This window comes from Caloenas nicobarica, chromosome 2 (genome assembly GCF_036013445.1).
Source record: "Caloenas nicobarica isolate bCalNic1 chromosome 2, bCalNic1.hap1, whole genome shotgun sequence".
NCBI lineage: Eukaryota > Metazoa > Chordata > Aves > Columbiformes > Columbidae > Caloenas > Caloenas nicobarica.
In genome coordinates, this window is record NC_088246.1 from 16,964,988 (window position 1) to 16,992,493 (window position 27,506).

The 27,506-nt window shown below is 46.9% G+C and overlaps 1 protein-coding gene across 1 annotated transcript; it reads right to left on the reverse strand.

Moving 5' to 3' along the window:
• Positions 1 to 3,644: 3,644 nt before the first annotated feature.
• Positions 3,645 to 27,506, reverse strand: LOC135985992 (junctional cadherin 5-associated protein-like). Its single transcript, XM_065629726.1, has 3 exons — positions 27,426 to 27,506; positions 14,034 to 14,386; positions 3,645 to 7,404 (listed from the first exon to the last, which is right to left on the reverse strand). The coding sequence occupies exons 2-3, from the start codon at positions 14,324 to 14,326 to the stop codon at positions 3,660 to 3,662; spliced, it is 4,038 nt and encodes a 1,345-aa protein (XP_065485798.1). The 5' UTR covers positions 14,327 to 14,386; positions 27,426 to 27,506; the 3' UTR covers positions 3,645 to 3,659.

Consider the following 27,506-nt stretch of genomic DNA (forward strand, 5'->3'; position numbering starts at 1 on the left):
CATCAGGACTTTTTCATTCAATCGCAAATCTTTGGTTTCAGATTAATTCAGCAGAATGTGGGAAAGCACAGCTGCATTGCATCACTATGGCTGGACTGTCTCAATCTGCAGAACTGCAGCTTAAGTTTAGAACATTCTTCATAAAGCACTGGACTGGCTGACTAACACTGGTCTTCATTTTCAGCCTAACTCCTGTCAGTTCACAAGGACAGACCACACTTTGGTTTTCTTTTCCTGAAGCCCCAAGGACACTCTTCTATCAGATTTTTTTATTGGATTTATCCCAACATTGGCCATGAAGTGAGCAGATAGGAGCCTTTTCCTTCACCCTTGTGATTCTGGGACAGCACTGCCTTGTGAGATCTGCTTACCCTGTGCCATCACGCACACATCTGACTTACCCTTGGCTCCCTGGGATGCACACTAATGTCATGGAGGAACCAGGGCTACCTATGGAGGAGGCTGTAGGCACACGGGGCCTGGACAAACCAGTGCTGCAGCCCGTGCTACCATGTGCTACCTTACTGGTCTTACACAACCTGGGTGTCTGAGCTCACCCTAAACGTCCCTCCTGTAGGCCGTGCTCCCACAGCACTCGCATTTAAACCGTTGAGCGTGAAAATATGCACACATAAATATCACACTTTGGAGTAAAACGCTCACCCTCAGGACTTTTATGTTGATGTGAGTCAATGTCTTCATTCAAACAAGCATAAAAACCCTCAGAGGGAAATTTCTACTCCTGTGTGCAAGTGTCCATCTGCAGCATCCACACTCATACCAAGGGGAGACAGGATATGAAAGAACTTCTGGATTTGGCCCCAGCAGGTGTATTCTTGGTGCAGGATCCTTTATCGTATCTCTTGCCCACTCTTCTCAAATTGCTAAGCCAGCGAAGAAAGGAGTCTGTGCCAGCAACACCTATGTTTCAGAACTGCTTATCACTATTCAGCTTCTTCTGGTATTTCCATACTTCAAGAACAGACAACAGATGAATGTGAAAAAATGAAGAGAAAAAAAGTTTTTGAGGGCTAGTGCACTCCAGGATAATGCTGTATCTTTCTAAGCTTAATGCTCTGATGGTGTGGGAAGATGCCTCTAAAGAACAGAATAGAGCAGAATAGAATAGAACAGAATAGAATCGTTTCAGTTGGAAGAGACCCTTAGGATCATCGAGTCCAACTATAACCTAACTCTAGCACTAAACCATGTCCCTAACAACCTCGTCTAAACACCTTTTAAACACCTCCAGGGATGGTGACTCCACCACTTCCCTGGGCAATGCAGGAACAGTTTTTAGTTGTAAATATTTTGCCACCTAAGCTGCTGGAATGTACAAAAATTCTGAACTGTTCTGTGTGAGGTCGACCTAAGAATAAAAATGGATTAGCATTTCAGAAGCCTGATTTTCCTAAGGCCAGACACATTCACACCAATAGAACTCCCCACAAAATTGCAGGTGCTCACTGTTTGGCAGGGGGGCAGAAAATCAGGCCATATGACATGGAACATCTGCGTGGCTCAGTTTATTCCTTGAAAACTTACCCACACTTGCAACACCCAAACCAAGGACACAAAAGGGCTAGACTGCCAGGCTACATCACAGTTCTGGGGGGACAAACACTGGAGTTCTAGCACTGATATAGAAACATTTATTCAACATTTGGTTAAGCTGATTTGAAATACTGTCTACAGGAACAAAGCCAGATCAGCAGCCTCATGGAAGCAGTCTTCAAACAACAAAGGTGAAAAGACATCCAGTGCATTTGGGAACGTTTTGGAGATTCTTCTAATGGCAGTATTTGCATAGTAAGATCAGTTTCTTGCACTGAGTTTCAGCAGAGCTCTTACTCTGAGATGACTGTTCATCTGCCAAGCTGCATTATACATATGAAAACTGGTTTCTGCTAAGGGCTCTAGCCTTTGCAACGGGCCCAGTCTGCAATTCTAAGACTAACATCACTCTACCTCACTCCAAATAGAATCACCTTTAGTAATATTCACTCTCTAAAAGCAACAAATGCAATGGTTTTCTGGGATTAACTCTCATTTTGGCTTTTAATAGTACCAGTGAGCTAGTCTGGAAGTTTGAGTGAGGGTTAACAGAGGAAGACACAGCATCAGGCCTTCCTACAAACACGAATCTTCAGTCCTGCCCCATTAAGGTAAAGTGAAGATCTTGCATGCGTTAACAAATTCGGGTCTCTTTGGATGGGAAGAAGCCAGTAAAGGAGACACCTTCCCGCCCCGAGTGAGTGCACGTCACCTATGGTACTGGATGTGTAGCGCAGAAAGGGACATCCATGCTACCCAGACATGGGGACGGCTGTTACGTCTGCAAGGGAACTGCTGCAATGGGAACACACTGCAGAATACAAGCCTGGCATTGTCAGCAAGAGGGATAAATTTAGACCTAATTTACTGCAGAATAACTCTCCAATAAAACACACACAATCTGTTTTGATACATCCCTGAAGTCACGTCACCACAACAGTTACTGTCTTCACTCCAGCAGAAACCCCAAGGGAGGAAAGCATATGAAACGCATGTGGGGCATACTAGACTTGATGGGTACAAGGAAGCTGAATTAGTCTGGAAAATCTGGTGTAGGGAAATATAGTTCAGAGCAGAAAGAGACACAGAGCTGTGGGATACAGAACAAAACATGAATGGAAAGGCTGCAAGACTGTAGGAGCCAATACTTAGAATTTATACAAATATTTCTCTTCAGATGGAAATACATAAATCTACTTTAAAGTATGCTCCATTTAATTTCAGTCCTTCTGTACTGGAAAACTGTTAACAGATTTATATTGATGAGGTTTAATGAATAACCTGTGTAGATTTAAAGGTAGAGTGTCAGCTGTTACAGAGAGGATGGAAAAAGGAAGGAGGAGATTAATATTAACAGCTTTCACACCATGCATTTGCTCACTCCAACTAATTTAATGGACTAGACAGGTGTCCTGGGAGATTTATTCCTTTACACACATCAATGGCAACAACTGATTTTCAGTTGTTCAGCACAATGCCATATGAATACTGTTTGGCAGGAAGAACAGCTTATGTTACTTTGGGCATGTATACAGACTACACAAGTTTCTATGCTTTTGAGAGATAAGGAACACCAAAAAAAAAAAAAAAAAAAAAAAGGTGTTCACTGAAAAAATAAACTTTTCATTTGACCTGGGGATAACAGTTATTTTCAACATCTGATCTGGAACATATTCATGAGAGAGAGAATTTTCCAGGCCCTTTAATGCAGCCATTTCCCAGAGGCTTCACAGAAGGAACATCAGATTTTTATTTTTAGTTTCTTCTGAACTCTGATATAGCATGTGTCTACTTAAGTATTAGAGAGGGAAAAAATGGGTATTCAAGGAGAGGCTATGATTAAATCACCATGTCTTCCCAAACACTGGCACTACAGTGACTATGTTTGAACTCCTCTGTTTGAAGCTGGCCGTTCACTGAAACAATTAGACAGAGGTAAGACCTCTGGGAGTGCTCCAGTCTCTGTGAATGAGTTTCAGTATCACAAGTGAGTTTTACAGTAACTTTTCCTAAAATGGGATCAGCGAACACTCATGTTATCTATTCCACAACGAGAGCAAAGCGGGTGGCAACCAGATAGGGGTAGTACCACCTACAGCCTGTTACTATTTGAGCAGCATTACGTGGGCGTGAGCAAACTGATCATGCCCATTACATAAAGAAACAGAACCCACTTGGATCTCCCATAATAGACTCTTACCTAAAGAAAAATCTCTGTCCATCTTCTTCTTGTCCATTCCACCTAAATATCCGTTTTCACTGAGAGAGATAACACGCTTGGAAACAGCCCCTGAGCTTGCCAGTTTGCCTCCTCTTTCCTCTTGTACCCTCGACAGCTTCTCCTCATCTGCATCCTCTCCCGAGTCTGCACTTTTAATGCTCAGACGTCTCATCCGGGACACAGAGTCAACTTCTTTCATTCGCACTAAGCGATCCATGGCAGTCCGGCTGGGTGGAGATGCAAGCTTGCCTTGGAGTGTCTCTATCACTTTCGAGGTGCTTCTCATTCTCTTTTCTGAATGATACACACCTGACTTGCAAACCAAGTTTTGGTCCTCACCTTGGCTGAGACTTGCAGGTTGTTCAAGAACTTGCTCAGTTACCAGGGGTTTAGCACTGGCTTCCTGCTGAGTGCTCTGGTGTTCATCAGGGTACAGAGATCGGCCTCCTGCTCCAACAAAGAGAGCGCTCTCTGTCCAGCCACATTTTCGTCTGCCTTCATAAGAACTATCTTTTTTTCCTTCTTTGTCACTTACTGTGCTCCCCACTGATGACTCAAAGCCCTGGGCACCACTTGCAGGGCTGGTCCCTAGGTGGGGTCCAACATGGTCATCCGGAAGGAGAGACTCCACTGCTATATCTATACCTAAAATTCTTGCAGCTCTTGCCTCCAATGACTCATTCACAGGGATTTCCACTGCATTTGCATTTGAAGAGTGATCAGAACTGTTAGCACCAGGTCCTGGGGCCACATCAAGTCCCACTGACCTCAAATCTGGCTCAGAGCGTCCTTGGTTCCTCTTTGTTAAGGATAAGTGTGCTACCGAGCCTCCCTCTAATTCTGTATCATTTGTGAGAGTTGCACCTTTACTCAGTTTAACAAAGTCTAGGTAATTTTGGTCTTCGCTCATCTCTTGCAAGACAGGGTTATTGAAAGGATTACTGGGACACGAACTGCTTGGGCTACTGGACAAAACTCTCTTGAAAGGGCCCACGCGAACTGGCTGCTTGCTTGTTCTGCTCTCAGCTTCCCCTGCCCTGGTTTCTGTTATCAGACTTCCATCTGCTGGCCTGACTCCTTCACTGCTCCCTCCTGCCTGCCAGGAGCCTCCAGCGCCAACGCAGCCTGGCTCGCCACCATGCTCCATCCCCACGCTCCAACTTTCAGACTTACTTTTAACTCTTCCTGACCTAAATACAGGCACCTCTGGCACGACCGTTTCCAGTTTCCCACCATGTTTTGGCTCTTGGTTGGACTTGTCATTTCTGGATGCCCTCCTCTCTGTAAGGGCACCTGCCTGTGGAGAAGCCGCACCACCCTCCAAATCTTCTTCACTGCTTGTGCTCTCCTCCTGCTCTTGCAGCTCCTTGTTAAAACTTTCCAGCTCACTTATTGCATCCCAGGGACGGCGACTTACAGGCTTCAACAGGAACTGCCCAAACAGCTCTTTACTGTTGCAGGGAGCGCCTGCTTCTCCTTTAACCACATCTCCCTTGGGAAGAAAGCCGGTTTCCCTCTCCTGGGCAGGCGTGGGCTGGCTCTGGTGGGCTTTTGGGGAGGGGGACTGAAGGACCGAGGTGGCAGTCCTGGAAAACGCACTGTTGCTAGACTGGCTGAGGTACATCTGACCCTTCATGCCACACATGCTCTGTCTGCAGCTTCTCTCATCAGAAGGCAGCCCTGCCTGTTTTGACCCGATCGTGGATGCTGTACATCCCAGGAGCTTTGGAGACAGTGGTTTGTTACTACTGGGCTGCCCAGGCTTTGTATCATGGAGAAACTGTGGGCTTTTAGGTTCTTCAGTGAAACTGGTCTGTGTCTGCTGGTCTTTGTAGTGATCACCTGGCCAGGAGCCAGAGTATTTGAGCTCTCTGTGTTTTGCAGGCTGAATAAATCTGAGGTCATTCATTTGTTTGAACTCTTCTGGTCTCCACAGCTCTTGTTTTTGTAACTCATTTTTATTGGTCATGCTTCCTGTAAGCGCTTGTAACTCCAAGTCCGTTGAAGACATACTTAAGAGACTTTGTTCTTGCAAAGCCCCATTGTTATCAAACCCATTCTTATCAGGGCTCTGGGTTATGTTGTTGTTCCTATCTGTATCTGGCAGATTGAATTCTGATTTAACTGGGATAGAGACCAAACAAAATATAGTTTCATTCATTTTTTTCTTTGAACTCTTTTTGCTCTGCATCCCGGTTCCAGGTTCAAACTTTTTCACTTTTGTAACAGTCTCACAGGTGCTGTCCATATGTGAATGTCTCACAGAAAGTTTGCCTCTTGTGTACTCCGCGCTGGCTTCGTTACGGGAGCTGTGATTAGTTGTGCTATAACTGTCTCTTTGGTCCGGCAAGGCACAATTTTCCTGATCTCGGATGGATGGTGCCAACCATCTGTTGCTATGGATGGAGCTGTCAGAAGTTCTTTCTCCCTTTGCAGAACTGGACAAGTTTGATGCATCCAAAAAGGCACTGTTGTACTGTACTTCAAGATTTCTCTCTTGCAAAGCACCAGAACTGGGACTACATGCATTTTCAGCGTATGTAGTGTTGTCCTGCAGACCTTCCGGTGGTGCAATTTTAATATGTCGTATCCGAGGATCATCAAAGGGAATATACTGAACGGAACGCAGGTGGTCAGCGGGACGCCTCGCATGGCTTTGCTTCCCATGAGGAAGATGGTTGTCTTTGCAAGGGTCGCCCCCTGCTTCTAAAGTATTCACGGCTGGTCGTTGGCAGGGGACAACCCGCTCCGCAGGACCCTGCTGATCGCTGCTGGCAGGTGTGGTGTTGTTAGGCACTTCGCTGAGGGGATGCGGGGTTACGTTTTGGTGAGATGGGGATTTGTAAGATGGAGGAGGTACGTAGACTGGGGGCTCCAAACCAGAGTCTTGAACGCAAGCATCTTGCCTTGGCTCATTAACTTTGGCTAAGTAGGAGGTGGGTTCCTCTTTCTGGTAGTGGTCCTGGAAACCCACGGTTTCTGCAGGTGCCCTGGTGTGCCGCTGCAGGTCGTAGGACGGAGGCTTGAGAGGTCTCCCATACTTGGGTTTCACCAGGGGAACAAAATGGCCTCCCGTTCCGTGGTGCTTGGCTGGTTCCACACTCAGTCTGTTTGGGGAGTAGGAGGGGGTTTCAGTTACGCTGAGAGAGTTCTTACTGTTGGTCAGGGAGGGCATTTCCACGCACCTCATGCTCTCGGGCGAAAGGACCCTCGGCAATGACTGTGATTTTCCCTTTTTGTGGGCGCCAAGCACGTTGTCTCCCAGGGTCAGTGAATACAGCTCTTGAAGCAGCTTCTCCCTGTCACCCTCGGACATTTGCCTCCCGACCTTTTTTGGCTGGTTCCAGCTTTCCATTCCCAGATTTTGCCATCTGCAGTCACCAGGCACTTCGCAGGTCTCCTGCAAGCCGCTTCTCCTGACGTACCCTGCAGCCGTCCCCGCCTTCAGCTGGCCCTCCTTGGGGTGCCGGGGACCCCGCGGGGCTGCAGCCAGGCCTTTCATTTCCACACCACCTTTCTGGGAATAGCCCAGGAGCACACTGAAGTCCTGTCCTCGTCTTCTCCAGTAGGCAAGATCTTTATCAGTCTTGGGCTGGGAAGACCAGGCTAATGGAGGCCTGTCATAAACCCTGAAAAAGAAACGCAACGTCACAGGTGGCTTGCACAGATGCCCCTTCTGTCCCTTATGGGTAAGGCCATGAGGAGCTCAAATGTTGAGTTATGCCAATGGGGTTTGTGAAATCTATTCGCAACCAGATGACTTTATGATTTTAACGAGAGGATTTAAAAGTCAGTCATTAGCATGAGTAAAGGAAGGGACTGACGCTCTGCTGGCATGTTGTTAGCTATGAAAAGCTGCTAGAAAGAGAAACAAATGCACACAGTTCTGTGCTGTGCAAACGTGCACAGCCCTCCTCGATGGACACCAGAAATGATTGTGTTGAACTTATTTCTCCACTTTGCTATATCAAAACCCACAGACATCAAGGGGACTACTGTGGTGCACAAGTTTAATAGGAATCCAAAGCTAAAAAGCAGAGGTGGGGAGAACAGGTAAGGGGCTATTTCATAAGATACAGAATTGCAAGAAGCATGATTTGCATCCTAGTACAAGAGATGAAATTAAACATGTAATTTCCAGTGTTGATTCTTGTTCATCTTCTAAAGGGAACAAATTTCTTGAAAGTGCTTTGGATGAAATGATACATGCCACAACAACGGTGACGTATCAGCACAGTTCTGATTAAGATGGAACCAATATTTGAAATCTGAAGTAGCTCAAAAGAAGTATAACACTGTTATATAAAAGACAGATATTAACTCCAGCAATGTATTACTGAAATATGAAAGACATTAGACATTTTATTGCAGAATAGAAATTCAGAACAGAGATTTACAGGAACAGAAAAGTTCTTTGTGTGTTCTGAAAAGACTGTAAACTATTTAATGTCTTACTGAGGAACAAAATCGGTATCTTTCTATATAAATAATTAATCTTCTACTTGAACCATGTTCTGCTATTCTTGTACCTTAGGTGTCCAACAATATAACTGCCTTTACACTATGTAGCTGCCACCAGCATAAGACTGGAAAGAAAAATCAAAATCGACAGAAATAGGACAAGCATGTAGATAGAACCCAAGAATTTATTTCTCTTCCCTCTACCCCAAGGTATATAAACAGTGTCATCTGGCTCTTTTTTACTAAAAACAATGATATATTCAAATAGTAGTTTGTGAAAATTCAGAATTAAAACTAAGCAATCCAGATCCACAGCAATTTTCTTGTATGTATGTTATTATTAAGTTCATCCTATGACTATAAAAGTTTAAAAACCAAACTGGGATAAGGAGCATCTTGTTCATATTAATTCAGCTGGATTAAGACTTAACATCTGAACAAAATGTTCTGCCTCTGAAGCACAAAGTACAGTTCAATTGCCGAACCCCAGGAAGTAACAAATGACTTCGTTAATCAGTGAGATATAACAGGACACCTCCTATATTGGAAAGTTGATTGCTGTAACAACGAACATTTCCATGCCTCTCTGCATGTGGAAACATGCAGCTGAACAAATGCTGCCTTCTGAGATTACCAAAACTACCTTTTCATCTCATTCCCATGCTTCTATGGCACCATTTGTATCTGCTTTTACAAAATGAGGTGAGAAACAGGGTCTAGAAGTAGTGAGGAAGGAATGGACAGATTGCTCTTTCTGTTTGATTTTAACCACCATCATAAAAGGGTCTACAGAAACCGCAGGAAGTAGAGTCATAGATTTCACGATCAGCAGAGATGGTTATGATTATTTAGTTTGACATCTTGCTCAACACAGGCCATCAGACTTCCCAAAATGATTCCTGCTTCAGCGGTAGCGTGTCTTTTAGAAAAGCATCTAAAAATCTTTATCTTTAAATTTCCAGAGATGTTGTTACTAAACTTAATTTGGCATTAAAAAAAACCAAAGTCAACCCAAATTCTTATCGACCCAAATATAAAAACATTGGGGGAAGGAGGTATGGTAGACAATAATACTGAGACTTGTGACAATTGCGGCTAACAGCACAAGAATGGAATAGGATGGTTGCTTAAAGGATTTAACAGGGAATCAGGAATAGGGAAGGAAGCGTTACTTGACTCTTTCTTAGGAAACCACTGAAACAGAATAGTTTTGGTTAGTTCACTTTTTTTAAAAAACAAAAAAAAACCCAGGCTCAAACATTCATTAAAGTAAACTAGCCCTAAGTCAGGACAGCTTCAGTTACGGAAAGGATATTCCTCTGTTTATTAAAAGCTGTTTAAAAGACTAAATTTATTTTTAAAGATTAAAAGATTAATAACTAGGCGCCTGCAATAAATTTCTGAGCATGATACAAACCACTGTGACCTGCACTATGTCATCACTGCAACGTGAATGTAGAAAAGACATTTAAAAGAAGGTACTCAGTGCATTTTAAACCTGACCTTGTCTACGATCTATTCACCAGGGGACAGTATCAGCCTCTGCAGCTTCTGGCTCAGGCACTAGAGGTGGCTGCACAGACAGGGTGTTTCCTGGTCCCTGTGAGCCCCTGGCGAGGACGGCACCGCGATGCGCAGGGGGAGAGGATGCTCCGGTCTCCCCAGGAACCTTCCAGCTCAGCTCCAGCCTGAAGACTCTTCTGCTCCCTAAGATGGAGAGAGGCTTCTGCACAGCTGCAGGCAGCAGCCATGGGAGGCAGGACAGCACAACCACGCTGCTTGTGGCTCCTTCCAGGATACACGACACCATTGAGTCTTGCTGTCAAGTGCAGCGGTAGCAAGGGGAAGCACCCAAGAGCCACCCCAAGTTCAAAATGCTTCACTACAGCATCAGCAATGCCACATCTCTGGATGGCGAATGCCGGTTGTGCTGCAGTCTTTGCCTCCATGACATATTATCAGCAAAGGGACCATACAGTCCCCCTCCACGGCGGCCAGTCTTTGGCCGTGCCACCACGGAACTCTGTCTCACTCCAGTGGCACTGACGCACGAAAAAAGTGCACACCCGGACACAGCGGCTTGCAAGTGCTTCACAGCTGGGAGGGGTGCCAAGGACGGAGCGGTCCCATGGGACGAAGTAGGTAGATTTTAGCATTATGAACTCTTTTGTAACAGGCCTGCTTCTAACAAATATCACATTCGCTGTCATAGTGCTTTGAACTGATTATATATAAAATTAATCCAATGAAAACCATTAAAAAAAAAAAGTACTGGTAGCTTTCTATGAATTTTAGGCCTTTGCAAGAAATGAGGCCACCAGTCCACCCTCCACCAGCTGCATGAATGCACTTCACTAAGCCACTGCCCTCAGAGCAATGGGTTGAAGCTGCCCAGCTCCCCAGGGCAACGTTGGAGCAACAGGACCTTGCACAACCCACAGAACAGGGCTAGAAGTGAAGGAGTACGACACAGGCTATGAAGTCAAACCCCTGAAGAATGAGGTCACTGCAGGGCTATCTAGCAATACCACAGGAGCTCCTGTCCCTGTTTCTGTCTGCAAGCAGCAGGCATTAGACATACAGTAGCTCAGGCTGGGGGAGCCGCAGGCACCAGGACAGACTTTGTACCCAACGAGGAGGCACCGTTAAGAAATTTCCAGGACTTGGCAGCAAGGAGGAAAAATTTTCAGAGGGCTGTTCTGGATGCTGACAGCTTCTCTTCTATTTTAGGATCCTATCCTCACATACACTCTTCCAAGCCTCAACACTGGGAAACACCAGTACACTTGTCTCATTTTTTACCAGCAGGTTCTCTCATTAATGATGCTATCTATTTATCTCTAAATTTGCTAGCTACCAACATAGTTCCTCCCGCACAAATAGCTAAGCAGAATGCCTCTTCTCCCCACTCAGAAGAGAAGCAGGAGGGAGTTCTCCTTCTGCGAACCCTCTCATCTCTACCCATAGGGTCATCCTTCCCATTTTCTCTGTCTTGTCTCCTCTTCCAAACCTTTACTGTGCAGCCTCCTAATGCTCAGTTAAGCAAGGACAGCCAGGACAGTTCTCCCACCATCACCTCCCCCACTCTTTGCCTGAAGAACAACAGGATGGAGCAAAACATCACCTCCCTGCTCTGCCGGGGTGTCATTCCCCCCTTGCAAGCAGCAGCAGTGGGTGGTGTGATGTGCCCACGTGCAGTTGCTATGAAGCCTCTCTCCTCCTTCTCAGCCAGGATTGATCAGCAGAAGAATCCCAATGAGTGGAAGTAACTGCATCATCCCCTGCCATCATGAAACACTCTGAGCCCTGCAAACATGTCTGCGAGGGCAGCAATGAGGTGGACAACATCACTTCTGTGGTGTTTGGAGGGTGATTAGTTCTTCTACATCAGTGGTCTGAGGATGAGTGTGGTGTAGATAATTCCTTACCTGAGGAGCCTGTGTCACGCTCCAAATTGCTGTGGAGCAGGTCAAGGTCTGGGAAGGTGGTTAGGACACACACAGCCTTTTCTTTCCTCCTCCACCCACTGTGCTGCACTGGGAAGGCAGCATTAGCAAGTGGTTGCAGGAAGCCTGCGATGCCCAAAGAGTAGCGTCTTCGTGCTGGACCTTGCTGGGTGGTTGTCCCCTCTTCAGGCCCAAATGGTCCCCAGGTCTCTGCAGTGTGCAGTTCTGTCCCAGCCTCACAACCAGGAACCTTTTTCCTGTAACAGCCCAGAAGCCAGACAGCGAGACCAAGATCCCTGGTGGAGTTCGCTATGGCCCACATGTAACAGCCCAAACCACCCCAAAGTGGGTCATCACAAAAATCTTCTCTTCCATTTCAAAACAGCTCACACTTGCGTGGCAGCCCCGTGCCTCGGATGCTTCTCCCAGGCAGGGGAGAGGGTCTGGAGGGGGACTGTCACCCTGGAGCTCAGCAACTGAAACACAGTGCTGCAGCACCCAAGCTGCAGCCAGCTTCCCTGGATCTGCCCCAGGGAGCTCGCTCCTTCCTCCCGCCTGTGCCAGCAGGACAGCGGCAGCACCAGGCTTTGCACCAGAGATGCTCTGCACACCCAGGGATGGCAAGAAAGGGACAGCTGGTACAAAGGTTTTCCCTTGTTCGTAGCCGCTAGTGCCTTGTAAGAGTTCCCAACAGGCTCTCTGGGAATCAGAATTTGCTGCAACAATAATAGTAAAAAAAGATTCCTATTTTTGAGAAAGTGTGACAAAGCCATTTCCAGGGCTGCATTTCCTATTTCGCAGGGAGAAGCCACTTCTAAAAATCAGGATATAATATTTAACTATGGTTGTGGACTGATAGGTTTCACCCCTTGCATTTTGAGATGTTAGGAGGAGACATTTAAACTGTCAGAGGGTATTATTTTGTATTTAGCCTCCACCAGCATTACAGATACCTCTGCCACGTTCAAGATGCAGGGCGGTCCCCTTCCCACCGCCACACACCCACCCGGGCTCTGCCGTACAGCCGTGGGAGCAGCAGCGCTGCGATCGCTTCCAGCCTTACACAGACATATCTTCTTCACATCAGTTTTTCTCCACACTGTAAAATCTGCTCCAAGGCCAAGCATCACCTCCCTTGACACCCCTGCACACTCTCTTCCCCTGCTTCAAAACCTTTTTCCCTTTCATTCTTTTTTCAGTATCTTTTCTCATTTTATCGTCATCCAGTTTACATCACTCAAAACACACCATGAAGGATCCTTCTAATAACCTTTAAACCTGCGTCTTCTCCGTCCTTCTCCAGAAGGGATAGTTCCACCTGGGGACCTTCGGCGCGGCTGGGACTCGCTGCCCTGGGACTGCTTTACATCTGTTCCTGCTCCAGGCAAGCAGGCTCACAAGGGGAAGAGATATGAAGGGAAAGAGCAGACGAGCCCAGCAGTCAGGGGACACGTGTCTTTGCCACATGTTACCAAAGGTCTTTGTAAGAGGACAAGCTCCCAAGGCAACAGCGTTTTGCCCTCCTTTCAGTTTCAAGCGCCAATTAGGCAGGAGGAAGGGGCTTTTCCTCATAAACCATCGTCACACTTGGGCTGGCTTCCAGTCCTGCTCCTGGCTTCCAGTCCTGCTCTAGCCCCTTTCCTTTGTTCATCTGCAGCACCCAAATAGCCGCAGAACAATGGCCGAGCGCGGTGTGTACACACAGCTCTTCCTGCCCGGCTGCCGCGGCCCCGGCGCGCACGTACTCCGCGGTGAGCCAGCCGCGGTTCTGCAAGCACGTTTTATGGAGCGACGACAAGAGCTTCCACTGGTTTTGAGCTGCTTTAAAAAGAAACACACAGGCACCTTCTCATGTTTACTCCACGAGAGTGGCCTTAAAAAAGAACAGGAACGTCCTCAGTGAATGCAGGAACACCCAAGGAGAGCTGCACATGGCTGAATCTACAGCAAAACCCAGGGCGGGTATGTGGCAGAAGCAGCTGGGTTCATTTTTTTTTAAAAACTGAAAAAAAGGAAGAGGTTTTGCCCCCTATTTTTTTTTTTTATATACTTGGACTAAACTTTTCTAAGCCCACCAGAAAGGCCTTTCTGATACAGACCATATCGGTACATGAAATTTTCCCACACCTGGCCACTCCCCATCACCCCAATATTCTCGAACGCCTTGCTCTGGCAGAAAGTGAATGGATGCACCACTGCTCTGCGGGATTTCCAGGGCATGGAAATGGTCACTAGCACGGGAGCAGGAAAGGATCACAGGAAGATGGTGTCAAGGGTTAGGGTCATGCTCAGTTATCTGTCAGGACCAAAAAGAAGAGAAAGCAAAGCCATGGCATGATGCTGAAACTTACCCCCCTTCTGAAGTATGAAAAGTGGACAAACCCTGAAGGTCATGGTGGTAACCAGGACCTGCTTGCCTCCCTTGGCTCCCACAGCTGCTTTCCGTGCTGCTCGAGTTGGTTTTCACCAAAGGTTTCTTGCTGTAAGCCCCGGCTCTCGATTCTGCCTCAAACCCATTCAGCGTTCTCTGAGCAGATCTATTCCCCGCGATGTCATGCCGGTATCCATCATATCTGTTCTCATACGGGGAATTTTTGGACAATTTGTATCCATGAGAAATCAGGAGGTCCTCAACACTGAACATATTGTGCTGGTTTCACTCACAGCTGTGCCTTCAGAAAGCTCTTTCCAGAAGGACCCATCACTGGAAAATAAAACCAAAAACAAACAGAAGGCCGCTTTAAACAAGGAAAGGTATCTTTGATCAGCTGGTAGGCTGCTGAAGCTAAGAGCCTCATCCCCTGGCCTCAGTCTTCCACCCTTGTAAGACGATAGATGAAGCAAAGTGCATGCAGATGCCAATGAATCGTGTGCTGACCTTCCCCACACAATACACCCCCACGCACTCAGCCAAGCAGCGTGCTGGTGCTGACTCAGTCCATTTCACTGAAGAATTCACTGGTGATTGCAGCTTTCAGATTTCACTAAGTGATCTCAAAAAAATTTTTGCACAGGAGGTAAGCCCACAATTTGAGTCAGGCGTTTCTGTAAAAAACAATTTTCCCCCATCATGAAGAGGTGTGCTCTGTATTACATTTTAAGTTGCTGCAGGAGGAGGGGGTGGATTACAGGGCAATATGCCTCTCCCTACAGCTCTGCATATTCCAATTAAGAAAAAATGTTCACATGAACAAGGACAAAATATGCATGAGAACAAAAATTCATTATGCAACCACATGAGAAACCGAGGTAATATCACGCAGTACCCCAGGTGAACAGTCTCTTTTACAGATTACTTTCTTTTTGGCCTGTTGGAAACCAGTAATCCTCAACTAGAGTAAGACAAAACCTAAGATTTCAAGTATGGTCTATTTTCACAGCACACTTCCACTGCGTAAAATGACTAGAAACAACCTGAGATGCCTGTGTCTGTTGTGTCTCAATGATTTCCAAGACAGTCAAGATTTTTCTTCCCAGTGACAGCCCTCAATTCTGCACTGACTACAGCAAAGATTCAGCAAACTGAATTACTTGGCCGGAAAAAATCTCTATTGTCTATACCACTCTCGCAGCTTGTTATGGCAATTACAGAATATCCATTCTTCCAGAGTTTTAAAAAGAGTGGAAGGTAATGATCTATTCTGTAGGTTGTGCACAACAATGGACCCATTCTGGTACGTTCCTTCTTGCTTGAACTGTGTTACAGAGAGAAAGAGAGAGAAAGAGAGAGAGAGAGAGAGAGAGAAAGAGAGAGAGAGAAAGAGAGAGAAAGAGAGAGAGAGAAAGAGAGAGAAAGAGAGAGAGAGAAAGAGACGTGCATAAAGAAGCAGTGAAACACAGAAACAGATTTGTTATGTAAAACATCAAACACTCGAGATGATTTTTCCCTGCATGAAGAGTTCATTTAACATGCCTGGTGAGTAGTGTGCATCCTTAGTAGTAGCAGGTCTACCTGAGGGACAGGAGCCCAGCACTGGCAACTGCTCAAAAGGAGATTGCCTATGCAAAGATCATGAAAAGCAAATGCATTTTCTACACAGTGCTGTAATGCTCTCCTTTGGCAAGAAGAAATGGAGAACTTTGTTCACTGCTGTTGACAATAATTTACTTCAGATGGAACAACTCCTGAGATGGCTGCTGCACATTTATTAGTACTAAGTGTCTCAGGCTACATACATGCAGAAGTTGATGGGTTGGCTTAGAACATAAACCAGTTTCTGCGGTGCAGCACTGCATACATTATGGCCACTTTTCGCCTATCCAGCGCCTCATCCGTTTTCTGCTCCCGCCCCGTCTCCTGGGTGCTCTGCAGATGACGGAGCCGGTCGGTCCAGCCGCTCCGGGCCAGCCTGGTGTGCGGCTCCCGGGCACGCAGGGACCCTCCAGCCGCTCTGCCGTGGGCTGCCCACAGCGGCCACGGCGCTCGCCCGAGGACAGCCCACAGCGTGGAAAAACAGGCACGAGTTCTTATGCGGAGACATAATTCAACGGGTAACCTGGAACGCTGCAAAAGTGGCTTTTCAGTCTGAGAGCCTGCTGAGCACTTACACTGGTTTCTCTCCAGAGCTTAATTAATCTTTTCCCTTTTCACACATGTAACACTACACACCCTTTAAAAACAGAGAAATAAAGCTCTGTGCCGAAGATATTTTAGGAGTATCCCTTGCTAGAACAAGACTCCAAATTCCCAGTAAGTGCTCTAAGTGAGCCAGCAGTAAGTACAAACAGACAGAAAGCAGGGAGGAGCGGGACCCTTCCCTCTTGGAAGGAAGGGAAGGCTTTGTGGGTTATTTTTGAATGGTGACCTAAGAGGCTGATTTTCCATCTACCCGCCGCCCCGAACCGTGCAAGGAGCCAGGTACGAGCAGAGCAAGGGGAACAGCTGGCTGCTAGAGCTGTTCAGCTTCTAACAAGAGAAAGATCCAATGTGACTACCATAAACAGCAGAAAGCCCATCGGAGCGCTCGCAGGTGCAAGGAAGAAATGTGCTTTTCCTGCTATTATTGTCAGGCTGGCTTGGAGCGCAGCTTAACCCCCTCTGTGCCGCCTGCTGCAGCCATGGTGCCAGCAGACAGCCAAAGGCGAGTAGGCAGGAAACCTCCAGCCTGTGGGGTTTACTCTGATCCTCCTTTCGCCATTGGTGGTGAGGAGCAATGGGGTGGAAATGCACCATGAAGAACTGGTGTGACCATTTCCTCCAGCTCTGCAAACATATCACATGTGGAAGGGAAAATCCTGTGGTGCTGCCGGCGGTGGGACAGCCTGGTTAGGAGCAGGATTCTGTCGCTGTGTCCATCGCAGCTCTGCAACGGGAACAAATAAGGTGGAGAAGCCTTCACCCCTCTGCCTGCCCTGGTGCCCTCAGCACCAAACCTGACGAGCTCTCCCGAGACCCATCACATGGAGAAAAGCTCTGTGCCCACGGTACAAGCTCCCAGGAGCCAGCAAAATGGTGGTGGGGGGTCGCTAGCTGGGACACTGTCAGGACACATGCCTGCATAGGTCATGCAGAAGTCACAGGGAGGTACCGTCCCCCTGCATAGAACCTGGCGGGGGGCAGGGGAGCCGGAGGCCCTGCCCCAGCAAAGCCTGCAGGACATCAACCGTGTCAGCACCCAACATCCACAAAGATGCTGGCCAGCTTTCCAAACCTGGCTGCAGTGCTGGGATGCTCTTCCCACCCTCCCTTAGATAAATAAATCTAAACCAAAAAAAGAAAAAATATCAAAGAAATTGGATTGGCAGGAGTAACAAAACCATTGCTGCAGCACTGTCTTGTAAATAATCTGTCAGACTGGGCCAAAGAGTAAAGGCAATGAGCTTCTAATTTGAGGGAAGATCAACAACGCTGGAAAACAGTTTGTTTTTCCAGCGCTCATTTGTTTTGTTTGCCAATGACATCAGTGCTTTCTGATAGGGTTTGCTTCCTGAGGACGCCTGCTATCTTGCCAGCGTTTCCGACTTGTCCCTGTCAGCCGGTACAACTCCACATTACGCTGGAAACAGGGGCCAAGCTTTTCTCTGGAAACTTCTCAGCAACGCTCTCAGATGCAAAGAAACAAGCACAGGCTGACTGGTGGAAATCAGCATCAGCCCCCCTGTATGTGGACACAATGGGGACCCGCAGCCTCGGCAAGTGGGACACAATGGGACCACCAGACGGAAATGTCATCAGAGCACCTCGTCTCAGGGTGCTCTGTCCAAGAGCAAGGATCTCATCGCTGTCCCTGAGAAAAGCCCAAGGCACTTCTGAAAAACACCCTGGAGAAATCTGGTGCTAGAGTTTCCTCTGAGCTGCTTCTAGAGACCGTTCTTGGTGGGAGAAATGCACTGGTTCCTGTTGATGGCCTGCTTTTACCTGCAGGTTTTTCAGGGGCAGGGGTTCCCAAGCCTTATTATTTTGGGGGGTGGCACCACCACCCGTACAATGACCAGTACCAGTGATGCTGAATGCCAGCACTTGCAGCAGTGGCAGAGGCAGCTCTGACCTCCATGCTCTGACATGACCTGCATGCCGTTGAATTCTCTGCGTGGCGTCCAGAGCAGCCCATTGGCATGCTCCTTCCCTTAACCCTGCTTCCAGAGAGCAGCCTGGCACAGCACCCACGTATTGGGTGGGAGACCAGAAGTGACCGAGAATTTGGCCCTGGTTGCCCTGTGTCTCATCTCTCCCACCCTCTGCTACCTGAAATAAAGTGGAAGGTGGCAACCCTTTAACTGCTTGAATATGACCCCTAGAAGCCCTTCTTGAGCATGATTTGTCCTGCCCATCTCTGCACAACTACTTATAGCATTTTTGTAAGCAATTCTGTACAACTTCACAGAAAAGAAAACATCAAAGGAACATGATTCGTATTGCAAAATGAAGCATATAAACATAATGAATTGCCAAAATCAAGGCACCTTACATGGACACACGAGTTGCCACAGTCTGTAATTACATGACTTCAGGCTACTGAAGGCTGCAGGACTCCTGCTTCAGTTGTGCACAGGCTAGGTGATGCTAGTCTTCCCAGGCTTTGTCTACAGCAGCTACCCAAACACTGCTCTGAAGACAGGGTTACTAACAGGCATCTGAATTACAAAGCATATTATCCAGATGGATCACACATTAAACTAATTTATCTTCACTCATGTCTGGGTGACATTATTCCCATTTCATATCAGACGTGTGCCAGACAGAAGTATTTATGCAGACAGACTAAAGTGTAAACAATCCTCTCCACTCCAGGCACCCATTCTGAAGTGTCTACAACCTGATTTTTTAAAGAACGTAGCCGTAAAACTGAACCAGGAATGCTGAAAGCAAGTGCTGTAAGAACCTAGTGCCTCTGCATGTCAAACCAGGTGTAGCAAGTCAGGTGCCCACGCAATGAAGACATGGGATGAGCCAAAAAATCAGTTGCAGTAATTTGTCTACCTCACTCTCCTCTGTACCTATGCCTGACTAAACCAGCACCAACGTTTTTGTCCAGGCAGCCGACACCTCTCTCCTACTCCCATTAGTTCCTCACCACCGTGCAGACTGGTGCCTTCATCTCCCACTTTTCCTTCCCACCAGCCCCCGGCATCGCTCCCCTGCCTTCCCACCTCCTAGTCCCACCAGTCCGGTAGTTCTCCTTGCACAGCCCACCGCCGTGTCAGCCCACCCTGCCCTCCTGCAGCCCTCACAGCTTCTCCCCACCAGTCCTCCATTCACATCCCTCACCCCAACTTTTCTCCTTCCCCTCCTGATGACCAGCTTCTGTCCTATCTACTTTTCCAGCAGAAGCACTTCTGTGCCAGTTCTCTGCTCACAGAGACACCATCTCACCTGTACCTGGCAAAAGCAGGAGCCGTCATTATGGGGACAACCCAGCTCCACCGCCACAGCCCTGGCAGGGGCACCGTGCCGGGGCTGCGCAGACACCCTCTGCTCGAAGATCTGTTGGAGGCACAAGCACCGTCCCTGCGTGGGGCTGGGTCACGAGTGGGCTGCTCAGCACCAGAGCCCGGGGGGTGCTGATGGACGGGAGGGAAAAATCTTTAGAAAACAGAGCAGCTAGAAACAGAGATGAGTCTGGAGAGAATGTGTGCGGACGTCTCCGAGCCTTGTCACCATAGATCCTGTTCCTGAATATGATGGCACCGCCGGTCTCAATCAAACAGCTGGAGGATTTCTTTTCTTTCTCCTTTTTAATGTGAGCAAAACAACATTCTTTCTCTCCTCCCTCCTAGTTTTTCTTGGAAATGGTTGAATTGGTTTAGCTGATGATATTAAAATAAATTTAGCCTGAGAGAGAGACACAACCTGAAAGTCTCAGATCAAGTGATAAAAGCCTGACAGACTACAGCAATGGAAAACAGGTTCTTGTAGCAGAAGTTTTAAAACTAGATGGTACTACTTGCTCAGTCTAAATATAACCCCGAACAACATCCCAGGAGAATATGTAAGTCTTTGGCCATTGTAATCACTCCTGTTTTCTCACTCTGGTTTTGCATGTGTGCATGAGACAATTTATCAAAAATAAACACATGAGACTTCTACCTTAATCATTTCATCTTTTTTTTGGGGACAATAAAGTCAGATGGGACTGTGAACGGCAGGCTGCTGTGTGTGCAGCTGCCCTGGAGTTCTGTGCCCCTGCCCTCTGCTGCAGAAACAACCACCAGCACGTCCCCCTGGCTCGCAGACACATGCTCCGTTGGGAAAGACAGAATTCACGTGTTTGAAGAGCCTTCAACAACAATGTTCGCTATGAACAAATACTAGATATTTAATTCAAAGATGATAGTCTAGAACACAGAAAAAAGAGATTAATATTATAAGCTGGATGTATTCAACTTGGCAGAGCTTAGTTAAGCATAGGCTAGGAGTAAGGAAGGAGTGGGGAACTAGTCACGAGTAAATACCTCCCAGAAATTCTCAAAGGATGGGTGAAGGGCAAATGTAGTATCTAACTTCAAACAAAAGGGGGAAGGAGACAGATCTGAGGGTATCATAGATCAAACAGCCTGGTTTTGATATCGACTCAGACAAATTATTATTCAACCCACTTGCAAATACTTATAACAGGTGTTGATTTATCACGGAGCAGGAGTGAGCGAGTGTGTGATCCAGTAGGACCAGCGGCAATTCCAGCTCCCTGCTTCTCACCCCGCGCTGCAACTGCATCCGCTCCCACATGACAAAGTCATGAGAAAAGAGAAAACATAGACTTGTCAAGAACAAATTAAGTCTAATCAGTCTAATTTTCTTCTTTGACGGAGTTGGGAGCATAGCGACTAGGGAGGAAAAAACAGTAGAAATCGCACACTGGAATGAAGAAAGCTTTTGATGGATACATGTGACAGTCTTATATGCAAACCAGATGAATACAATTTAGGTATAATTTATTCTAGTGGGTATACAAATGTTTTGAATCTGTACTCAAGGAATAGTTAGTAAATTCAATGTCAACCTGAAAAGACACATAAGGGTTGTGCCTCAGGCCTTGCTCTATTTGGTATTTCCATTAATGACTTGTAAATCAGAATAAAGATTACAATTACAAATCTGTAGGGAGTGCTGCAAGCATTTTCAGGCATTAAAATTAGAATAAAATCTTAATAAATCAGAGAGACAGTCTGAAATTAATGACTGAGATTCAATACAGGCAGGTGAAGAACAAGGATGCAATGCAAAAGTGCAAAATGGAGCAAAAGAGTCGTGGGGGCTAGAGCCACAAAGAGAGAAGACATTAAGAGAAGCACAGGGCTTGGCACACAGAGGTGTATAGGCTTGGAGATATACTAAGAGGAGCATCACGTCAGACTCTTTACTCCTCTCGGCCCTATATCCAATTTTGGGCCCTACCTCAAGCGAGATGCTGCTCCCTACCACTTGCTCACAAGAATTAAAAGTTTAGGAAGTGTGACTCCTTAAGAAGAGGGTACAAGAAAAGGTCTTGTTTAGTTGAAAGAAAAGGGAGGAGGAATGAGGGTGAAAGAATGAGAGATGATAACAAGTTTCAAATATGTCAGGCTGCTAAATACAGTGATAAACTTGAACTGCTCCCTGCAGATGTGGAAAACCAAAAGGACTGGCTTAGCATGCAGCAAGGGAGATTTAGGTTCGATATTAGGAGGAACTGTCTACTCATGATGATAGTTAACTACTGGTTATGCTGGGAGGCTGTGAATCTCCACCAACAGAGGTTTTCAAGAATAGGCTAAATGACGATCTATCAGGAACAGTGCAGATGAAGCAGATCTTGACTCAGAACCAAGGGATTTGGGATGGAAACTAAACATTTTTTATATTCCTCCTCTCCTTCCACCTCTCAAAAAGGTATTGTTTTGTTGGCATGCCCCACACCTGGAGTTTCCAGACTTCGAAAATTGGGTATTTCCCATCTTGATTCCTCAGTTATAGTTTGTTGGCCTCCATTCTCTCCTATGGGGCTGGCTCCCAGTCTTTGTAATCCCACACGAACCTCCATGTACCTCCACGGTGAGACACATAGAGCTGAGGAGGATCAGTGCACTGGTTTTGGGGAGCAGAAGTCCTCTGGGGATGTACAAAGAAATAATGTTGGAAGCACAACTCCCCGAGGTAATACATCATATGCACAACTTTGTTTACCTGTCCGATCTTCTCTCCCACAAAATCAAAATCCTTTTGAACAAGACTCCCAGTCTTATGAATAGCCACCCTGCCTGAATTACCATGTGGCTTCCTCCCCCCACCCCGATACTACCGTCCAAAGTAAAACGAACACTTTATCACAGAATGCCACCAGTGACCTACCTCGCACCCCGCTGACCTGACATCCTCTGCTCTGCAGGGAAGGGGAGGGGGTGCCAAGGGCAGGCAGGCCGGGCAAGGGGCTAATACCACTTTGTAGGAAGACAAACATTGCCTCTTCCCAGGGATGGGAGGGATGGGGAGGCTGAGACACAAGAGACACGCTCACACTGAAGGATCCCACACAGAGAAGAGGCAGTAGATGACCTGAGTGGAGGCACAAGAACAGAGTCCTGACCAGAGGACTTGCATCAGATCATGGACGCACACCAGACAAAACTTCAAAAAAGTTCCCATTGCAGCCAACACCAAGAGCTTCAAAGCCACTACTGCTAAATGCATAATCATCTCTGCTGACTACATGGGAAGAAGATGTGCCAAAGCCATGGTGGAAGATAAGCCAACTTTATGTTGGCGTTGCACATCTTCCCAGACCTGCATGTCTCTCCCATTCATCTCACAGAAATTAAAAAGAAATCTGTGAATTTTTGTGTTTAACCCTCATTACCTGCGGGCAGGAGGATTCACATTTTTTCTTTAACATAGAGATTCACAGACAGTGAAAATTACAGCTCACATCCTCTTTGCATTCTTTGAGCAAAAAGTCCTCACTGAAATCACTGAAGAACTGTGCCAGAGAATAAATTAATGATACTACGTGTCTCCAATAAAAGTAGGAAGTGGGGAGGAGGAGTGTGCTAAAGAGTTTCTTTAACTCGAAGAAGGTAGTTATTCCTGTCTTGTATCTCACTGGTGCAGATGCATCAGCAAACTCACTGTGGCATGAAAGAGAGCACAGAGCATCTCCTGGGGGAGACCGTAACAAGTGACAGCTGCTCTCCAGGGGTTGCCAGCCCCATTTGTTAGGAAGTTTCAAGTCATATTTTAAAGTTTACCTTCTCAGATTTGCCAAGAAAAAATAGTAGAAAGCTAGATTATTTTTTTTAAGTAACGTGGGTACTTCAGTACTGCGTTCACATAATGCTGAAACACGTCTGACGATGCATGGATGGGAGTTTGTATTTGAAATAAGGTTGATTTTTAAATTTGCCAAATCCGGCCCCGACTAAGCACTGATTTGCTGAGGCTGCTAAGTATCCAAGTAGAAGTAAACGCATACACAGAGAGCGGAAACGTCCAAGCATGCACAGAATCTGCTGCTCGTATTAGCTGGTTTTCAAAATGTCATCAGCTTGCTTCCACCGATGACAGAGCAGCACATTACTCTACTGAAATTGGTCCAGATTTTTTTCAGAGAAGGAGCAATTGTTAAAGAGCGCTCACTACTACTCTGTGCTCCAGATACAACCAGTCCCTAGACCAATTGGCAGCATATGGTGCATTTCCTCAAATGACAGCTTTTGTTTGTCACAACAGGAGAACAAAATAGTACATTTATTAAACAAGTGTAATTAGCCAGCTCTTTCCCTCCCGAAAAGGAACTGCAGAAGAGGATAGTTCTTAGGACTCGGATTAATGTTTCCAATGGTGTTCATGACACTTTTGTACAGACCAATCCACTCTGGTGGAACAAAGCACAAGGAATTACATTTGTGGCTCACATCTTAAAATCAAGATGTTAAAAGCTAACCATCCCACCTAAAATACCTATGGGCAAAGCACTAATAAGCTACTCCCGCGCTAGGACTCCATCATGATCATTTAACAGAAAAGCTCTCCATCTGTACAAACCAAAAAAAAAAAAACCACCTCAATAATAACTGTATTAAATCTTTCGAACTACAAATTTTTAATAAGGGATCCATCACATAGCTGAACTTCTTTGAGGTGACAGTGACATGACTTATAGAGCCTGGGCTCTGTGATCAAAAGGATTACACACATTAGCATCCTACTAATCACAGCAGGACCGGCCGGCTCATCAGGCCAGGACTCACGGAGGAGAGATCCGTAAACAAACACTTCGTCCTGCTCACAAACGTGGCTGGGAGCGGAGGCACTCCAAGGTTGGTGGGGTCTTCTCCTCTTTCAAAGAGATAAGGATTATGTCTGCTGGAGTAAATAAATTCTCAGCATAGCCTCACATATCTGTTTGTTTACTCATTTTCAGACATTACTATCCTCTCCTGTGTTGTTATCCCTTTTATATTACCCTTGTATGTATAATCAAATGCCCTCTCTTCTGGATTGACCCTCTGCTTCTTCCTGTATTATAGACGCCTTTGATCTTTCTTTCTTGCATCTGCGTGTCCTGCCTTGTAGTCCCAGCAGGATTTCCCTCTGACCTCCTGCACTCCCAGAAAATAAATGCCAAAGTAGCATTTGTATGTATTAGTTTAAAAAAAAAGAAAAATAAGACTGATGCTGCAGAAGCCTACGGGCAAGCCCTGTGGTGCTGCCGAGGCACTGGGTGTGCTGGGCAGGGCTGCCCGCCGGGGAGGTGAGCCCAGGCTGCTGAAAGGTGGCCCAGCTCCTGAGCACGGGTGGGAGCCCTGGACCAACCAGGTGAGCAGCCATCATCATGATGGGGGAAGAGTGACCATCCTAAAACTTCAGAAACATCTGTTAATTTTTCCCTCTTTGTCATACACTTGATGACTTGCAGGGTGCCCTTGGCACTTTCAAAATGCATAACTCAGCCTTTAACATTTTTTTTCTTTACTTGACTAGCTCAGATTTCAAAACCCTTTCCCTTGTCCCCCACCATTTGAGATGGTCCAAGTTATGGCAGAGAAATTCTATTGATATCCTAACTGTAATATACTTGGGTGCTGAAGAGGCTGCTTCTGATCTTCATTCTCGGCAGCCACTGCCAAGACCAGAAGAACTGAAGGTTATCTTTCAGCAGATGTAGAAAGATGCCATCAGTTCACATAGAGACCTTAACAATCGCATCAAGATCGCTGACAGGCTGGCCAACCCCTTCCTTCATAGCTGGAACTGGTGAGTAAGCTTCCCCAGCAAGCCCAAGCCCACTGGGCTTGAAACAAAGCACAATAACAAGGTTACAAAAACTGAGATAACCCTTTCCACTCAAGAAATGGAAAACAACATCTGTTAAAAACCAAATAAAACAGTGTAATGGCTTCAGCAAGAGACCCAGAGGATTTTAGAGATGCAGCTCGTGGCTTGGTCAACACATTGTGAACAGCAAATTACAAGAGAACAATTGTTTCAGACCAAGGTCTCCCACCCCAGAACTCCCTCAAGGTTAATTAGAATGGCCTCCAGCCAAATTAATTAGAAGAGAAGATTTGGGCAGGGCTTTGCTATGCACTCGTAACTAGTTCCAAGGTGACTGAGAAGTTCAGAAACGCCTCACCTTCCAAATAAAGCCTGCTTGGCAAAAACCAAGCTCACATGTGCCATGTCATTTCTCTGACAATCAGAAGAAACACTTAAAAGTAACCTTTCCCTAACTAATGGATAAGGCAGAAGAATTTTCTGCATCCTTCCTACCAAACAATATGCCCTTGTTTATTTTCTGTGTGCTTTTTAGGTCATAAGAGGCCAGTGAAATTATGCATCTAAAGAACAATATACTACTGTAACATGCCACTTGATACACACAGCCCAGCCGACTCTGAAAGACCCGCCTTTTCCAGGACTTGGTGAATACGTATTGCACCATGGAGAAATCCTGAACATCACCATAGGTAGGCAAGATGCAGAAGTGGGCCCAGTCTTCGAAAACAACAGACTAAACTGGTATTCTAGTTGTTATGATACCATGCCCCAGCGGCACAGCTTAGGAGAGCACCCTGCCGTGAAGGGGACAGCCCTGCCCAGCTTCTCTACCCCGCGGCAGCAACCTGCCTCGGCCTCCTCCGCGCTCCGGCTGCCCTCAGCATCCTTGGCAAAGGGAACAGCTGGCAGGACCACGCTTCTTTTTTTTCCACCAAGTGGTTCCATGGTGAGTGGTAGAACTGCAAGAGCATAGCAGGGTAGGGCAGATCTGGCCTCTGTGATTGCAAATGAAGCGCTGGCACAAATTGAGGCTCCCGCAGTGGCTGTATCTCTGAACTGCAGAGCCCTTCTCTGTCGTTAATCTGACATTCTTTAGTTTGAAGCTGGAAGGTTGCTATTTTCCATGTGTCTCTCACCCACAAACAGCAATAGCGTTTCTGGGCAGAATCAGAACTTTTAAAGTAACAAAGACAAAACGCTTCAGCTCACGCAAAGAAGTGTAGCTGAATACTTTTTGGCAGGACACAATTCTCATTGTCACTAGCCAAGATTTAATGTCTTGACTGTGTGGATCAGAGTGACTACTTGTAATAGTACATCCTATTTTTACTTAAAGACATGGGCTGGAGCAACTTAGCATGTAGGGTCCACGCCACAAAAAAAGCCATTATTTTCAACTCTTGACAAAAAAACCCCTTAATAGATGCAAGCGTCCTTTGGCACAGATCCAGAAGCAGACTAAGGCCATAATTTGTAATTCTCAGGCAATTATGAAATGACCAAACAGCACAGATCTCCCTCTGACTAACAGGTTTTTTTCATCTCCTTTGCAACTGTACACAGTTTAAAACAGCCACCAAAACCGAAATAACCCCAAAGATCCCTTTGACTGCTGTGTAAATATCGGAATAAGAATAAACACCAAGAGGGGCGGCACTTGAGATTTCAGACCCTGGTGGCACACCTGGTCCGTGTCCACGGGGCCGGCACCGGGTGGCAGCCGGTGCCCGGTCCCAGCGCAGCGGACGGCAGCGACCGGCGTTACATCCCGGTGAGCGGCCCCAGCGAGCGGCAGCGCCAACTTCCCCGGGACCGCTGCTTCACCGGGCTCCCCGGGGAGCCGGGCCCTGCGCTGGGCTCGGGGTGTGGGCAGAGACACGGGGGCGAAGAGAGGAACGAGCAGGTGCAAAGCGGCCGGAGCAGCGCTGGGAACCCGAGGGATGCGTCCCCGCCGCTGCCGCCCCTCGCCGCCCTGCGACACCCCCAAGCACCCCTCCGTCCCCCTCCTCCCGCCGCCCGCTGTCCCCCTGCCCGGCCTGCCGGGACTCACCTCTCGGGGCGGCCGCCGCAAGACCCTCGGCTGGCGGCTGGGGCTGGCGGCTGGGGCCGCCGCGCTCAGCGGCCGCGGCAG

Excerpts from the sequence above, each read along its gene's own strand:
- LOC135985992 (XM_065629726.1), bottom strand. The coding sequence starts at position 14,326 with ATGTTCAGTGTTGAGGACCTCCTGATTTCTCATGGATACAAATTGTCC. Across the intron at positions 7,405-14,033 it reads TTTCATACTTCAGAAGGGGG|GGTTTATGACAGGCCTCCAT; the intron begins GTAAGTTTCAGC and ends TTTCTTTTTCAG.